The sequence below is a fragment of the Aegilops tauschii genome, chromosome 4 (genome assembly GCF_002575655.3).
Source record: "Aegilops tauschii subsp. strangulata cultivar AL8/78 chromosome 4, Aet v6.0, whole genome shotgun sequence".
Lineage (NCBI taxonomy): Eukaryota > Viridiplantae > Streptophyta > Magnoliopsida > Poales > Poaceae > Aegilops > Aegilops tauschii.
Genome location: NC_053038.3, coordinates 137,582,846 through 137,597,802, shown reverse-complemented (window position 1 = coordinate 137,597,802; position 14,957 = coordinate 137,582,846). Strand labels below are relative to the sequence as shown.

At 47.1% G+C, this 14,957-nt stretch overlaps 2 protein-coding genes across 2 annotated transcripts; both read right to left on the bottom strand.

Annotated features, from left to right (window-relative positions):
* Positions 1–1,113: 1,113 nt before the first annotated feature.
* Positions 1,114–7,641, bottom strand: LOC109740442 (kinesin-like protein KIN-14P). The gene is made up of 19 exons (XM_020299505.4): positions 7,289–7,641; positions 6,350–6,516; positions 6,127–6,270; positions 5,683–5,937; positions 5,415–5,486; positions 5,263–5,331; positions 5,066–5,170; positions 4,706–4,927; positions 4,539–4,620; positions 4,348–4,443; positions 4,067–4,243; positions 3,866–3,972; positions 3,615–3,790; positions 3,330–3,491; positions 2,977–3,230; positions 2,727–2,890; positions 2,479–2,631; positions 1,752–2,137; positions 1,114–1,659 (listed from the first exon to the last, which is right to left on the bottom strand). Exons 1-19 carry the CDS (start codon positions 7,446–7,448, stop codon positions 1,512–1,514), a joined length of 3,099 nt encoding a protein of 1,032 aa, XP_020155094.1. The 5' UTR covers positions 7,449–7,641; the 3' UTR covers positions 1,114–1,511.
* A 2,349-nt stretch (positions 7,642–9,990) lies between these two features.
* LOC109740441 (protein NUCLEAR FUSION DEFECTIVE 4-like) lies at positions 9,991–12,248 on the bottom strand. Its single transcript, XM_020299503.4, has one exon. It carries the CDS (start codon positions 12,111–12,113, stop codon positions 10,326–10,328), a length of 1,788 nt encoding a protein of 595 aa, XP_020155092.3. The 5' UTR covers positions 12,114–12,248; the 3' UTR covers positions 9,991–10,325.
* Between the last annotated feature and the right edge of the window lie 2,709 nt (positions 12,249–14,957).

Sequence of the window (14,957 nt, the reverse complement as noted above, 5' to 3'; positions counted from 1 at the left end):
AGCAAATACATTGATCAACCCAAAGCCACTTTTCTGACAACTATTGTTGTTACTTCTATAAACTTGATGATGTGCCCTGACCTCGCATCAACACAAACCATCTATTCCGATAGCCTCACCAAGCCGCTCCCCGGCAAGCCAAGAGCACCACCCGGTCTAACCAGACCCTCTGCGTGCACCGCATGCACACGCTCTAAAATCACCCGCCGCCATCTTTCGTCGTCCCACCTTCAAAAACGATCAACACATTCACCTTATCAGGCCATTCTGTCGTCGACGTCACTGCAACGTCAGACAGCGCCACCATTCTGCGTGTGTCCATCCACACACGCCCGTCGCCGAAACTCCGTTTTGCCACACCGCCAAGATCCTTTGTCCGCCTTGTGATAGATGTAACACCGCTCCTCCTCTTGTCTACTCCAGCCAACTCCTGCTCCAAAACGATGCTCCCAGAAGAAAGAACAACACCCAAAGCATCGTCATCGTCCGATTCGGGAGACCAGTATATAGGGTTTCCCCAGAACATTTCAAGCATGGTGACGCGACTATAACAATGATGTCTTGAGAAGAAAACGACGTTAGAGACGCCGCCATCATCTGCAAACGTCACCAACAATTTATTGGGGAAAGAGAACCTGCGGGAGCAGTTTTTATGGCCTAACTCCTCCAGTACCGGGATTTTATTAGAGAAAGGGAACCACCGGAGATGCTTTGTATGCATGGGATGCAATCATGCAAAGTTTGCACATCACCGTGGGTATTCTTCATTGTATGTCTTGTTTTGTCTTGAGCAATTATCTTGAATTAGATTCTCGCCAACATACATCTTTCTCACCAATGCCGAGATTGGATTGTCGTTTCGCAGCGCTATACCCAGTAAAATATACATGCCTCCATTTGTTGTTCTTTTTTCATGTGGAAATCAAGTGTGGCCGGTGATATACACCTGTAAAATAAATAAGGGTGCATAAAAAGATACACCGATTCCAAGCCGGGCCCAAGGGTGTGTGCCTGGGTTGCTTCTTCTTATGTTAATTCCAAATGCCTCAGGGGTAGTCCCCTGTTGGTCAATTTTTAAATAAAGTGCAGATAAAAAAAGCAAACACGCCGGGGAAAAGGTTGAAATACCCAAATGATGTGCAACTCAAACAACTGGGAACATCGCTCATGATTACAAGTAACTGATCACAAAGGTGTTGCTATGGCCCATGACATGACTACAATGTACATAGAAAATTACCCAGCTTCCACAGGTACACATATCCAAAACAAGTCCTCCTTGTTGATCATTTCTCTCGACCTCATTGTTTCTCTGGGCATCTTCTCTATTTGCACTAATGGAATGAATGAATGGATGGATAAATGATTAACCCTTTCCAGTAACCCTTTCCAGAGGGCCGGCATATCTAGCTGCCCGATTATCCTTCAGTAGGGCCGGCATATTTGTCTAGCTATCTCTGGCCATGGTAAAGATGGTCGCAACAAAATCCAGCTCCTCCCATATGTATTGCTTACTTCTTGGTGCTCACTTTACCATTTGGAGTTTTCTTTCCATCCACCCCACCCAAAGTTGATTGTTTACCATTCTTGATTGGGATATGAGCCGTTCCATTAGCCTTTTTCGGTAACGGAGATGTCCTTTTCGCAGGATTTGTCCCTCTGAAAGAGATTCAAAACCAGTGTAACTCACAACAGCAGTGCACAAACTTGATAATTGCTACAGAAATTCAATAGTTGGTAATTGAACTTACCTGATGTCTGTACTTTTTACACTCTTGGTTTGGGCCTTCTTTGCAACTGAGGCGCCCCCATTGGCAGTAACAGAAGCTTTTGGGGCGCTGGCTGGCCGCACCGAATCTTGTTCTGATGAGCAAGTAGTTTCAAATTCGCCGTCATCTGAATCCTCTGTCGCGACAGACCCGGCCCGACTCCATTGTTGGTCAGGACTGCTTCGTTGATACAATGCTAGATCATGTGTAGCATCAGGTCCCAATTCTGGTAAGGAATTGCTGCTCCTCAACCGGGTATTGTCGCCATTACAGCCATCAAGCCACGAAGATGGATCGCTCTCGACAAGCATGTCTGACAATTCGAAGTTTGGCTTGGTCTGCCTTGTAGGAGTACCATTGCTTCGGACCTTATTACAATGTAGAAAATTAGATTGATTATACTGTGTGCTAGCTCTGCTGATGCTTACGTTGTATTTAAAGTTGTTCGGCAAATGCAGTCAAGTATCTCTATAACTTCATTTTTGTAAAACAGAATGCCTTCACCCTCATATAATACATGCTACAAGATATATATGTATGTTCACTAGATAGACTAGCAAACACACCAAACTTTCAGGCAAAGAAAAATCATCCGAGTATATGAGTCCAATGGGATCTGTGGCTAGTTAGAACTATTTTTGCAGCTTTGCATTAAAAAAATTGATCAAGAAAAAGTTGTGCTATGAATTTCAGCTTGGAAAATGAATACCTCTAGACATCCAGCTTCTTCCCCTGGGTGCCCGGATGCGGGGGGTGCATGACTGATCCTAATGTCTCTTAATATATCTGGGCTCGAATGTGTACTTCGTATGCTTTCATTTTCTCCATCTTTGCTAGCCAAAGCTGCCTTGAGGCAAGCAATCTGCAGTAAGAGAAACATGAGCAGAAGTTGCTTTAGAGCCACCTAAAGCTAGTCCTTATGACAGTAACAAAGAGGAGGCTGGTAACTAAATTAACCTGTTCTTTGAGCTCTTTGACTTCTCCTCCTTCCTTGTTTGTCTTGGCTGCTCCAAGCTCAACACTGGCAACTCTGTCAGCAAACTTCAAAGTGCTTATTGATTCACCAATGGCATCCGGTTCGGGGGCTATGTGAACAAACATCAATGTTTTTGCTTGTCCTCCTGAGAATAGCACACATATTACTAGTATTATACATATTTTCGGCTCCGAGAAGGTGCAAATTAAGGATGTCGGGTTTTAGAGATACCAAGAGAGTCCTGCAGTAACTGAGTAAGTTTGCTATTCCGGTAAGGAACATGCGCATTTTTCTGGGCGAGGGACGCGATGACATCCCCTAGTGCTGCCAGTGACTTGTTTATGTGTTGTGCCTCCTTCAATCTGTCTCCCACAACCTCGGATTTATCGACTCTTTCGCTGCCAGCTAAATCCACAAGATGCATGCAGCCTCTTAGCACCGTGCCTGATGTTAAATCTCGCCCTTGAACATGGACTGTTACACAACTGTAAAGTGCATTCCTCAACCATCAGCTAGAAATACCACGTTCAGATTTATTTATTTTTGTTTGGCATGAAAGGCAACATTGAAAAATCAAGCATTACCTATGGGAGCGACTACTTCTGTCATTCATAGCCGTTGAGCAAACTGCACGGTTCTTTTGACCAAGATTCATCAAATCAACCACATCGGAGGTTGACGCGACCGGAACTCTGTTTGCATCTGGAACTGCAATGCCATTCTGAGAGCTATTTCGAATCTCTAATGTTGATTGATGTTAAGGAGATCAAGTATATCGTAAAAAGAAAGGAGATTCTTTTTTGTATTAGGATAACGATGACTACTGACAGTCTGACATGATTAGTATCTAATTCAGCAGCAAAGGATATTTCTTGTTTGGACCACTGTGAAGAAGATCTCTCACTTGTTCATTGTAGATCTCCATCATCTGCACAGAAATTTCATAACAAAATGTATCCCTCCTCTGTGCTTGAATATCGAACAGATCATTTAAAGCCCTATAATTGACACCAAGCCCTTCTTCTGTCAGTATTTTAGGACCGCTCTGCAACATCACAAAAATATTGTTTTGATTTTGCAATGAAACTAAAATTACCACAAAGATGGGAAAACTGTGTACCATTGTAAAGGTCTTCCCTGACCCAGTTTGGCCATACGCAAATATACATACGTTGTAACCATCAAGAACAGAACGGACTAAAGGCTGCATGTCAACGAAGACCTCCGCTGCAGTAATCGGAAGTATGCATGTCATTTTATTGCCAAAGATACTACTACTAGATAAAAGAAATAACATGGTAGAGCAACTTGTAGGTACAACCTTGTGTGGCTAAGGGCCCAAACACCCTATTGAAAGTAAAAGATTTCCGCGCATCTTTTCCTTGTTTCGATGAAGTCATGAGAGTGATAGTTCTATCTTCTATCCCAGCAACACTGCTTGAGGAACTTACCTTTCCAGGCAGGAAAGGTCTCACTCGACAGTACACTCTAATATTCCCTGGTGACAAAGGACAAAATGAAGTATCAGTATGCAGCGTTGCACCACGAAGGGTGTGTCTGCAATCATGAAGACCTCATTTTGTATGACTCAAACAATAGTACCTCTAAGATCCTGTATTTGGTTGTACAGCTTACGGTTTTCCTCGAGAACTTTATGATACCCAGAAGCCGCATGAGAAATAGTGCGCAGATGATTTCCTATTTCAACAAGAAAGAACATAAGATGGCTTCAATGATTTCAAAGAAAAATGTATAAAATATTATAAACGCCCAAAACTCAGGATTTGGTTTACCAAGCTTAGCAAGGTCTTCAGAGTATTGCAATTTGAACTGCTCTATCCCAGACTTAACAGTACAAATGTTACTTTTCATATCCTACAGAAAACATCAACACCCAGAGGAAGATAGTGGAAATGCAAAGTAACAGAAATCAGAAAAGAAGCTTGAACTTTACAAATACCTGGATCTGTTTCTTTTGTAGCTCAAAATGTATATCTGCCATTGCCTGTATCTCTTTTGCCACGCTATCACCGTTCACCAGCCCAGCAGCACTGACATCTCCCGTACTACCCACAGAATTGTGATCTTCGTCGTCCATCTTTACATTATTAGTGACACAACTGTTGTCTTCTTCGTCCGTCTTCACATGATTAGTCACAGACTCGTGATCTTCTTCGTCCATCTTTACATTATTAGCGAGTCAATGAAAAATACTTGGTTATTTATCCATTTCAGCCATGGAAAAGGGAATAAATTTCATTTCAACAGTATGTTAGATATGTCAAGATAACGATAGGCTGTAGCCCACAGAAATAGATACCTTCCCATGATCGCTGGTGGAAGTTGCCTCCATTTCCTGTGGTGTGTCTGATGACTCTGTTTTAGATAATGAGCTACTGTCATTAGGATCTATAGTGTATTTCACCTATTAAGAGTTCTCTATTAGTCCAGCAGCGCATGAGGTAGCATAACCACAACTACAAGGTCATCAGAACAAACTGAAATATGTGAACATACCAAATCATTCTGGTTTGCCATACGACGCTCAAATTCATGAATAACCTTGCTCAAGAGTGATTCTACAAGCTGCAAATTAGCAGAGCCCCTTATACAAAAATTGATCCTCGTGAATCACGTTGCGTAAAAAGTAAATTATCCAGTAGGCTCACCAATGGAACTTCTTCTGGTTTCTTATCTGATATAATTGTTTGAACAAGCATTCTGATGGAGTCTGAAGTAATCTACAATCGTGAATACAACAAATATAATTTCAGAGTAAAGAAAATCACCTAGTTTGAAGTAAGAGCCGCAAATATATACTCCCTCCGTAAACTAATATAAGAGCATTTAGATCACTAAAGTAGTTATGTAAACGCTCTTATATTAGTTTACGGAGGGAGTACTAACTATCATTTCTTTGAATGAATAGGTACTTACTGTTTCAGCGGGTTCTAGGGAACAATCAAGACCTAAAGTTTGCTCCGGTGATACGCCATCCCGGAGTAGCTCAGCTGAGTGACTTCTCGTCATCGCCTTCATAAAAGGTTCGTTCTTGCGAACAGAGCATTTTGCAGACATTGAAGGCTTTACAATGCCGCCATGTTTAAATAAAGATTGTTTGCCGAGTTTCTTAGTTTCAGCAAATGACTTGAGGGCAAGAACACAGTCTACAACTCGGACCCCTTGTCCACCCTATAGTTGAGTTTAAGATGAATTCGTTAAGTTCATTGTGGCGAAAGAAACACAATGCATGTTTTTTGCACAAGCTGAAGCAACATTCCTTTGAAAGTGCAGTATGAGGCAGGAGTTAACACTGCAAAACTGTACTCCCAAGGGGATTAGCCGTAGACGTCTAGATTTAACTGAAAATGATAGTGTCACCTTTTCCAGGTCGGACACCTCAAATGTTGGGAGACCTAAATCTTGTAGGCCTGTGAGGAAATTCCTCACATTTTCGAAGTACTGGTATGCACAGAGAGCTGAACCATCTGAAGGGATAGTAGAAACCGAGTGGACCTCCACAACCTAGAATCATCACACTCAGCATGCAAAATCACCAAAAGGGAACTTGAAATTTTAAAGATTTGAAGGGGACGAATGCAACCTTCGGCACGGTGCCAGGCTGAATCTTGTTGACTGCATTGCAAAGAATGATGCCATTCCTCAGGCCAACCCGGAATTCCTCCTCGGATGGTTCTTCGGCAAGGTTCTTCGCGCAGACTACCCCTACTGTCCTTCTCAACCAGTTGGCTGCTTCATTCCTTCTTACTGCTGCATTTATCAACCCGAAACAAGCACAACTTTCAAGCAATTCAGATATGTTAGCGACGACACTGCGTTAGCTGTAGAATTGAGGTGTTCAGGTTAACAGTTATATTACTGAGAGGCTGATGCTTGAATTCTGAAATACTGGTACACAACACATTGAACACTTAGTTCACTTAATGAGATTACATTTTGTCGTCAATTGGATAGATAATACACCTAGATCATGAATGCGAAATTCAACTGGATAGATAGTTTCAGGTATCATCACTGAGAGTGCAGGAAAAAGTTACTGAAGCATGGTCTAGCATCATTGCATTGGGGGGTGTCATCTGATCATCTTATTATCGAACAAGGTTTTCTTCTACTCCCTCTGTTCACTTTTATAAGACCTTGTAGACAATTCAGACATCACCCAAAACAGTTCAATGTCTTATAAAAGTGAACGGAGGGAGTAATTCTTTCCTCCACTTCCGGTAACAAGTTAAGATGAATCCGTTGTGCTGAACATGCAAAAGACTGTAATTCTTCATTACATGTCGGCTAAAGGTGTGGTTTGCTGCCATGCCCATAGGCATTGGCACTGTCTGAGCACAATCTAAGCTCCAGCCCAGAAAGAAAACACTAAACGTATGGAGTAAAAGAGTAATTCAATCCTTGGTTGAGATGTACCCCGGTCCAAGCATCATCAATCAACTAGTATAAGATTTCACGAAATCAAAAAAATTATAAGCCCCTAATGAAGAAGGGAAGGAGCCAAGACAAGAGAACAACTCACCGGCCACCTCGGCCTTGCGCCAGGCCATGTCAATGTTCCTCCCCATCACCACCGCTTCACCTACACCCCCTCCTCCCCCTAATCCTTCCCCGTGCATCCTCAGCACGTCCTCCACGATGGCTGTCGCCGCCACCGCCTCCCGCTCCGGCGACGCCGCCATATATAGAAGCCCCGGGTCAGCACTGAACCCGGCGACCCGAACACGGCTGGAACGCCCGGGAGGAGGCGGCGACAGAGGGGAGGCGCGATCGCGGGTGGATTGGGGGGAAGAAATCGGTGGAAGAGGAGAGGGGCGCTGTTCCTTCTCCTCCAAATGGTGGTGGTGGCCGTGGCGCTCACGAGCGGGTTGGTGTTTTCCTTTTTTGAGGTGGTGGCGAGGGTGGGGAGTGGAAATAGGAAGACTTTGAGGGTGTGGACTCCATATATCGCTAGGGGATTAGGGGCGACTAAAAATGGGAGCTTTTTTCTTTTCAAGACTATTTCTGGCTTTTGCAGCTCGTTTCCCTCGTTTGGGAAAACAAGAGTAAAAAAAAATCATGAATCAATCAAACTGTGTTGTGTATTTCGCAGTGCCGGAATAAAGATTTTGGGTAAATGTGTGGGCTTAAACGCACAGAGATTGGTAGACGGAAACTCTAAGCTAACTCGAGCGAAACTTCAGGGTGTGTTTCGTGCATTACCGAGATTTGGCTAGATGTATACTGACTGGATTCTCATTAATTTGGACGCACAGCTGTGTCCCGTGTCTCAAATGATATCTGTCATCGATCTTTCCCAAACATACGCAATATTGGTTGCGTATCTTTATATTAATACAAGGAAATAACGTGGTACCCCAAGAATGTTTACGCGACATAAACAAGTCATGCACGGAAAGAGCACAATGAAGAAGAAAAAAACACAATTAAGTGAGGCCTCGCTTAGCTAAGCATGGTCTAGCATTTGCCATTTGGTCACCTGTGGTTTGTTAGCACCAACGGATCTTCCCGTCAAAAATAAAAATACCAATGGATCTTTGTTACGTACGAGTTGTGCCTAATTTGTTTACTTCGTATGGATTGAGAAGGGAAACGTGGCAATTTTGTTTCCAAGCTGCCAATCAGTTGTAGTAAGACTTTGGTCAAATGGAGTCCAATTGATGTAGTTTATTGTTTGGAAGATAATTAAGGAGTAGCTCCGGTTACCCCAAAAGAAAAAAAAAGGAGTACCGCCAGCTGCAAAAGACCAGGTCAGCATAGTTCACGCCGGCCTCTCATTGTATGTACAGACAAAACAAAATGAAATTACCCTACATCGTCCAAACCTCGAAGCATCATGCTAGGTTCTAAATTAGAATATGGGAGATTTTCTCGTTCTATGATCATTGGATTGTCTCTTGTGCTGAACCTAGCCGTCAAAGAGTTATTCTTCGTTCTTTTTCGTCTGTGTTCGTTAGTTTCCTTTGTCTTATGGCCTCTAAGCCACCACAGGAGGTGAAGAGAACCCAGGCGTTGAAATACAATTTCAGTTTCTGCAATGCTAGGTTTGTGTGTCTTTGACTACGGTGTCACAACGATGAAAGCGGTGTCGCACCTATAAAGTCACACGGCTATTAGTTTTCCGGACAGCATTACAAACACTAGAAAGCATGTGGTATTTGGTCCCACTAATTGACGATCTCAAATCCTTTGAATTTTCGTCTTCTGCTTAGGCCCTTCTTGGCGGCAATTATGGTGTCAAATGAGTTTTGGCAAGTGGTTCTCTCATTTCAATTTCTGGGCTCCCGATCTTCTTCATTGACAATATTGCGATGAATCAGCTGTTTCACGAATGCCGTGCAAAGGGGTCTGTCCCAGATAGAGGTTTCTTTGGTGATATCAGGTTCTCACCTATTAATATGACTAGCTCAAGTGTTTATTCAATAACTTTGAGGTTACTGTAGATTGTGCATGTTTGGTCTTTTCCGGATTTTCACCCGAGTCATGGTGGGAAGTCGAGACGTAAAAGGTAAAACTAGAGACGACGACTTCGAAAACCATAATGTGACTTTAAGTTCTACCATGGATTTTTGGTGTTCGTCTTTGCTTTGATTAGTTTGATTTGATATACCGTTTTAACCATCAGTAATTTTTGCTTTTTTACTTAGAAAAATCAACACGAATCTCCGAACAAAATCAAATGACATAAGAGTTACGAGATTTTGGTAATTTTGTAAACTTAAATTCGTTGGAGTATATGCTTTCCTACATAGTCAAACTATCTCAAATTAAACTCCTCTCTGGAACTGTCTTTTGTTTAGTAATTTGCATCACTATCAAACGTCTATCAAAATTCAAACGAAATTCATGTCCTTTTCTATTCCTTGTCCTCTAACAGCAAACATTCCTTGGACTGCGCCTGTTTTAGCTCGACCAAGACACTCGCCGCCATGGGCAGAGCAACACACATAATAGAGCATCATTTCAAAACCACAATTTGTGAAATTAGATTCAAAATGCAAATTGAAATTGAAACATAAAAAATACAGTGATTGATTCAAAGTAGACATAACAAATGGTTCAAATGATTTGAAATAAACATAACATAAAGATTAAACATGCACCTAAACACGGACATCAAACATAAAGCAAAAAAAAAAACACGAAGATCAAACATAGAGCATCACTCCCGACTCCCCGAGGCGACGGGGCGGCAACGATCGGTGCCTCCTTCCTCCCCATGAGGCCGCTGCGGACGAGTCACTTCCCTTTGGATCGCCTAGGCCGGGGCAACGACGCTGACCGCGGGTGGACGAGGTCGGCGCGGTCAGAGGCATGGGGGCGCGGGGCGGGCGGCGGGGAACATGATTTGTTAAATCTCAGTCGACTGAAATTTAAACAAGCCTTAGCCGATGTTATATTCGTGGGATCTGATGTGAAGATCCATGCAAATTTTTCATTTTAGCTTTTTTTTTCATTTTTTACATGTCATATCATTTGACTTAGATTTGCTCAAGTCCCGGTCAATTGAGACCTAAAACCGTTCGTGAGTCTAGCAGTACAGGTTTTATGCTTCCTGTTTACGGGTGTTGACTCGACTCGTGCGGCCGCTGCTCAACCGCGCAAGCACCGTCGGATGACTCCTGGACGGCCACGGCATCCCTGAACTTGGCGTAGATGTCTCCCTTGTAGAAGCTCCAGGTCCTCCACACCAGCACCAGCGACACGAGCGCGCCGCCCACGGTGACGGCCGTCACGATGAGGAACGACTCCCTGAAGCAACGCACGCCCATGCACGTCCTGCTCTCGCCGCCCCCGCGCTGCCTCGCCGCCTCCGCGTCGTAGAGCCGCCCGGCGACGCACACGTTGAGCACGTAGGCGCCCACGGGGCTGGCCGCGGCGCCCAGGTTGTAGAGCGTGGCGTAGTACCTCAACCCGAACACCTCGGAGATGATGGCGTAGATGAGCGGCCACTGCGCGCCGAAGCAGAAGCCGACGATGATGGAGGCGGCGTAGAGCGACCGTGGCACGGCGAGGGCGATGAGTAGGTACCCGGCGCAGGAGAGGAGGAGCACCAGCGTGAGCGCGAGCGGCCGCGGGACGCCGTGCCGCGCCAGCAGGGCCTCGGACGCGAACCCGGCCGTGACCCGCCCGGCGTAGTTCCAGACGCTGACGAGGGAGACCAAGGTGTTGATGCTCTGCGCCGGGTACCCCAGCGACTGCCCGATCTGCCCTATGTTGTCGATCGCCGTCAGCGTCCCGCCCACGCCGCAGATGGTGGCCAAGAACAGCACCAGCATGTCCACGCTCACCAGCGCCTGAGGGATGGAGTAGTCCTCCCCGTGCGCCGGCGGGTTGAACATGTGCTTCCAGCAAGAGCCGAGGCAAGAAGAAGACGGCGGCGGACGCTCTGCCACCTGCACGACTTGAGCGCTTGGCTTCTCGACGGTCACCCATGTCGATGTCGATGACGGCGGAGGCTCTTGCTGGAGCTCTCTCTTCTTGAGCCAGTAGTAGTAGTGGTAGTACTCCTGCCGGACGACGACGGAGAGCAGGGGAAGGATGAGGAGAATGAGCAGCGCGGTGGCCGACGCGGCGTAGGCAGCGTGCGAGAAGCTGCTCTGCTTCTGGACCACGATCATCACGAGTATGTAGGAGGCGAGGGCGACAGAGATGTAGAGGAAGCAGAAGAAAGCTCCATCGTCGTTTCGTCTAGGCGGCGGCGGCTTCACGCGAACGACGGGGAGGAAGACGACGGAGACGGCTGCGGGGAGCCATGCGATGAGCAGCAGGATGGACTTGGAGTCGTCCCCACCGTAGATGGCGAGGTAGAGCTGCGTGAGGATGGCGCCGCTGAGGCCGACGTAGCCTTTGAGCAGGCCCAGCACGACCCCGCGGCCGCTCCCTGGGAAGCTCTTGACGCAGGTGATGAGCGCGCCGGTGCCGGCGAAGGACTGCGAGTTGGCCCCAGCGCAGACGTAGGCGCACATGAGCCAGAGCGGCGGGCGCGCGGTCCGGCCGGCGACGGCGAGGTAGACCATGAGATAGCCGGCGAGGTTCATGGCGGCGCCGACGGCGAGCACGGCCGAGGGCGGTGCGACCTCGTTGAGGAGGCCGGCGACGACGCCGACGTTGCTGCCGAGGTCCTTGAAGAAGGCGAGCGTGTTGAGCGTGCGCTGGTCGTAGCCCAGCGACGACTTGAGCGCCGTGGAGTAGACGCCGAAGGCGTAGGTCGCCCCCGACGCGGACAGGATGAGCAGGCACGCCAGCGCCATGAACCACCGCCCCGCCACCACCTGCCGGGCGAACCGCAGTGTCACCACCTCCGACTCCGACACGCCCGCGCCGCCGCCGGACACCATAACCATTAATTAATATTGGCGCCAAGAAGACCCTCCTCCGCACGTACGGGCGCAGTAGAGTTGGTGCGTTATGATTCACATGAAATGTGTTGGTTTGGTTATGATGATTCGTTGATTGATACTACTACTGGTAGTTTGTTTGGTCAGATTAATGAAACTGGAACGTAGTGCTGTACCAGTATGATACTGTGATTTTCGAGCGATTTGATTACTACTCCCTCCGTAAACTAATATAAGAGTGTTTAGATCACTGAAACAGTGATCTAAACACTCTTATATTAGTTTATAGAGGGAGTATTGTTTTTGCCGGCAATAATCAACTTGCAAGGATTAATCTTCTCTCTGTGGGAGGCCGGCAACAGACTAGACCTATGATTTTCTTTTCATAAACCCTTGTGGATGAGACGAAAGGATGAAAAGTACGGTTCACAATAAATAAAACAGTGTAACTCGAGACTACGACTCGCGGATTACACTGGTAGTGGTATCCATACCAATATGTGTTCACATGTCCAGTAATCTGCTTCTATCCATGTTAAGTAAAGACAGGCAGACACCCCCAAAAGGCGATCCGGCGAGGGACTTGTAAATTCTCACCACCCACACGATACGATAGATGATCAGCAACAACAATGGAAAAGCTAACAACATTTAGTTCAGTAAACTGAACCTCTTCTCAGCCCTCTCACCCTTGACAATTTCGCGTTCCGGTCGTTTCTGGCAGCTAGCTCATGGTGATTAGCAAGAGGACATCTAACAATTAACCTAACCGGCTACATGCCAAATTCAGCCAAACAGGGCGCCTCCGTTTCTTCAGTGAGTGGACCAAATCAAGGGCATGCGTACAAGTTTCTGGTAAGAGTATATATCTGGCACCTACGTCTACTCGCAGCAATCGCGGGTGCTGGTCCAGCTAGGCTAGTTAACTTTTTCTTGTTTTGCCACATATCTTCATGGACTCCAAGGCCTCCCTGCATATTTCAGTTCGGTTCCAACTCTAAGTAAGTATGGTGTCTACAGGGCAGGCTGTTCTAACTGAAAGATCACCGCGACAAGGAGTTGTCCAAGAAACATCATTGACTATCGATGGTTATCACAGTAAGTATAAAATGTAGCCAACAGGAACAAAGAGGATACCGTAACCCGTCTTCCATCTCGACGTTCCCAGGCTCCAACTTAAGACCATCAAGAAATGCACCACATGCCTTTTCATAGTCCTGAAGACAAGGAGTTTGAATTGTACATGCTGCTGTTAGGTTGATCTCTCTTCCGTTCGAACCCAACGGGTCGAACGGGCCCCTGACTCGCGCCCTGATCGGGGGGCGCCCAACCAAACCATGGTTGGTGGGCCCCTGTGACCCGCGCTATATAAACAGAGGTGGGGGCCGGGGCACGACTCACGAGGTTAATCGCTGCCACAATCCCCACCTACAATCCCTACCGATCTAGGGTTAGCACGGTGCTCATGGGAAGCTCCACCACCTTGCCCACTCTCCGCCATCGCCGTGCGCCCCAGCACCACAATGGCCTTCGGCTCGAGTTCATCCACTGCTGGAGAAGGTAGGTTCACCGGATCTACTAGCCTACTCCGATCCAAAGTCTATCAATGGTATCAGCCAGATCGGGCTAGTTGATTTCGGTACAAAGAAACAAAAACAGAAAAAGAAAAAGAAAAAGAGATCCCCTTCCTCAAGAACCCTAACAGCAAAAAGAGGGCAAAGACATCTCAAAGAAAAGTTGCGCCGCCGCTCCGGCCGCGCCGTTCCTCTCGATCCCGAATCGCATCGGCAAGCCGAGGATCCGGGAAGAAGAACCACCCCACACGGGGCAAAGGGCATCGCGAACAAACCGCTCGACGGCGGCGCGTCCACCGCGCAGCCGGCGAGGGGATGACCACGACGCCGTCGTAAGGTGCTCTGCCGTCGTCGAAAACGAAGGGGAGCAGAAAGGGCAAAGTAGCCTCGTCCTCTCTGCCACAGAAGGTGGAGATGGTGCGGGGAAAAGGAAGCGGGCTCGCGCGGCGCGGTGGCCTGACGCAGTCGCCGGCGGCCGGCGTGGCTGGCGGGCGCAGAAAAGCACGAGCGGCAAGGGGGAGAGGGCTTAGCAGTGCCTCTCTCTCGCGCTCGCTGTCAAAGGAAAGGACGGGGGAAAGGGCAGGCTCGCGCAGAGCGGCGCGGTGGCGCTCGCCGCCGTCGCCGGCGATCAGGTCGTCGGCGAGCGGGGCGCCAGAGAAACCGCAGCCCAGGAGCAGAGGAGAGCGGCGCGAAGGAGGAAAGGAGCGAGGGTTTCGCCAGGGGCCGCGTCGCTAGCTGGTTTTGACCCAGCGATCGGCGCGCTGGACCATCGGATCTGATCCGACGGCCACGGGCAAACCCTAGCTCAGCCTCTGGGCCAGTGGGCCGAAAGTGGAGGCCGGGCGCATTCGCCGCTGGGCCGTGGCCAGCCGCCGCGGGCGCGCTGGGTCCAGGCCGGCTGGGCCGCGCGCTGGGCCGAGGCCGCAGCCGCACGCCGTTGTTGCTCCAGATTTTGGGCAGATTTAATAGTTTTTCTATGCAAATTTTTTTCCAACGAAATTTTTTGTTTAGAAAATAGAAAAGCTAACAGAAAATGACTCTGAAAAGTAAAAGTAAAAAGTTCATGAATTTTTATTCATGTTTTTCCGCTGCGTAAATAATTAATAGTGCTCTTTTACAAAGAAAATAAAAGTTTAGATAGATTTAAGTTTTTAAGAGCATGTTAAAGTGAATATTTTAAAACGAATATGATTATGTTATTTTTATGACCAACGTTATTAATACCATGATCATGTTTTATTATTGAAATTTAAAGGTGCATTTATTTCTAATTTTT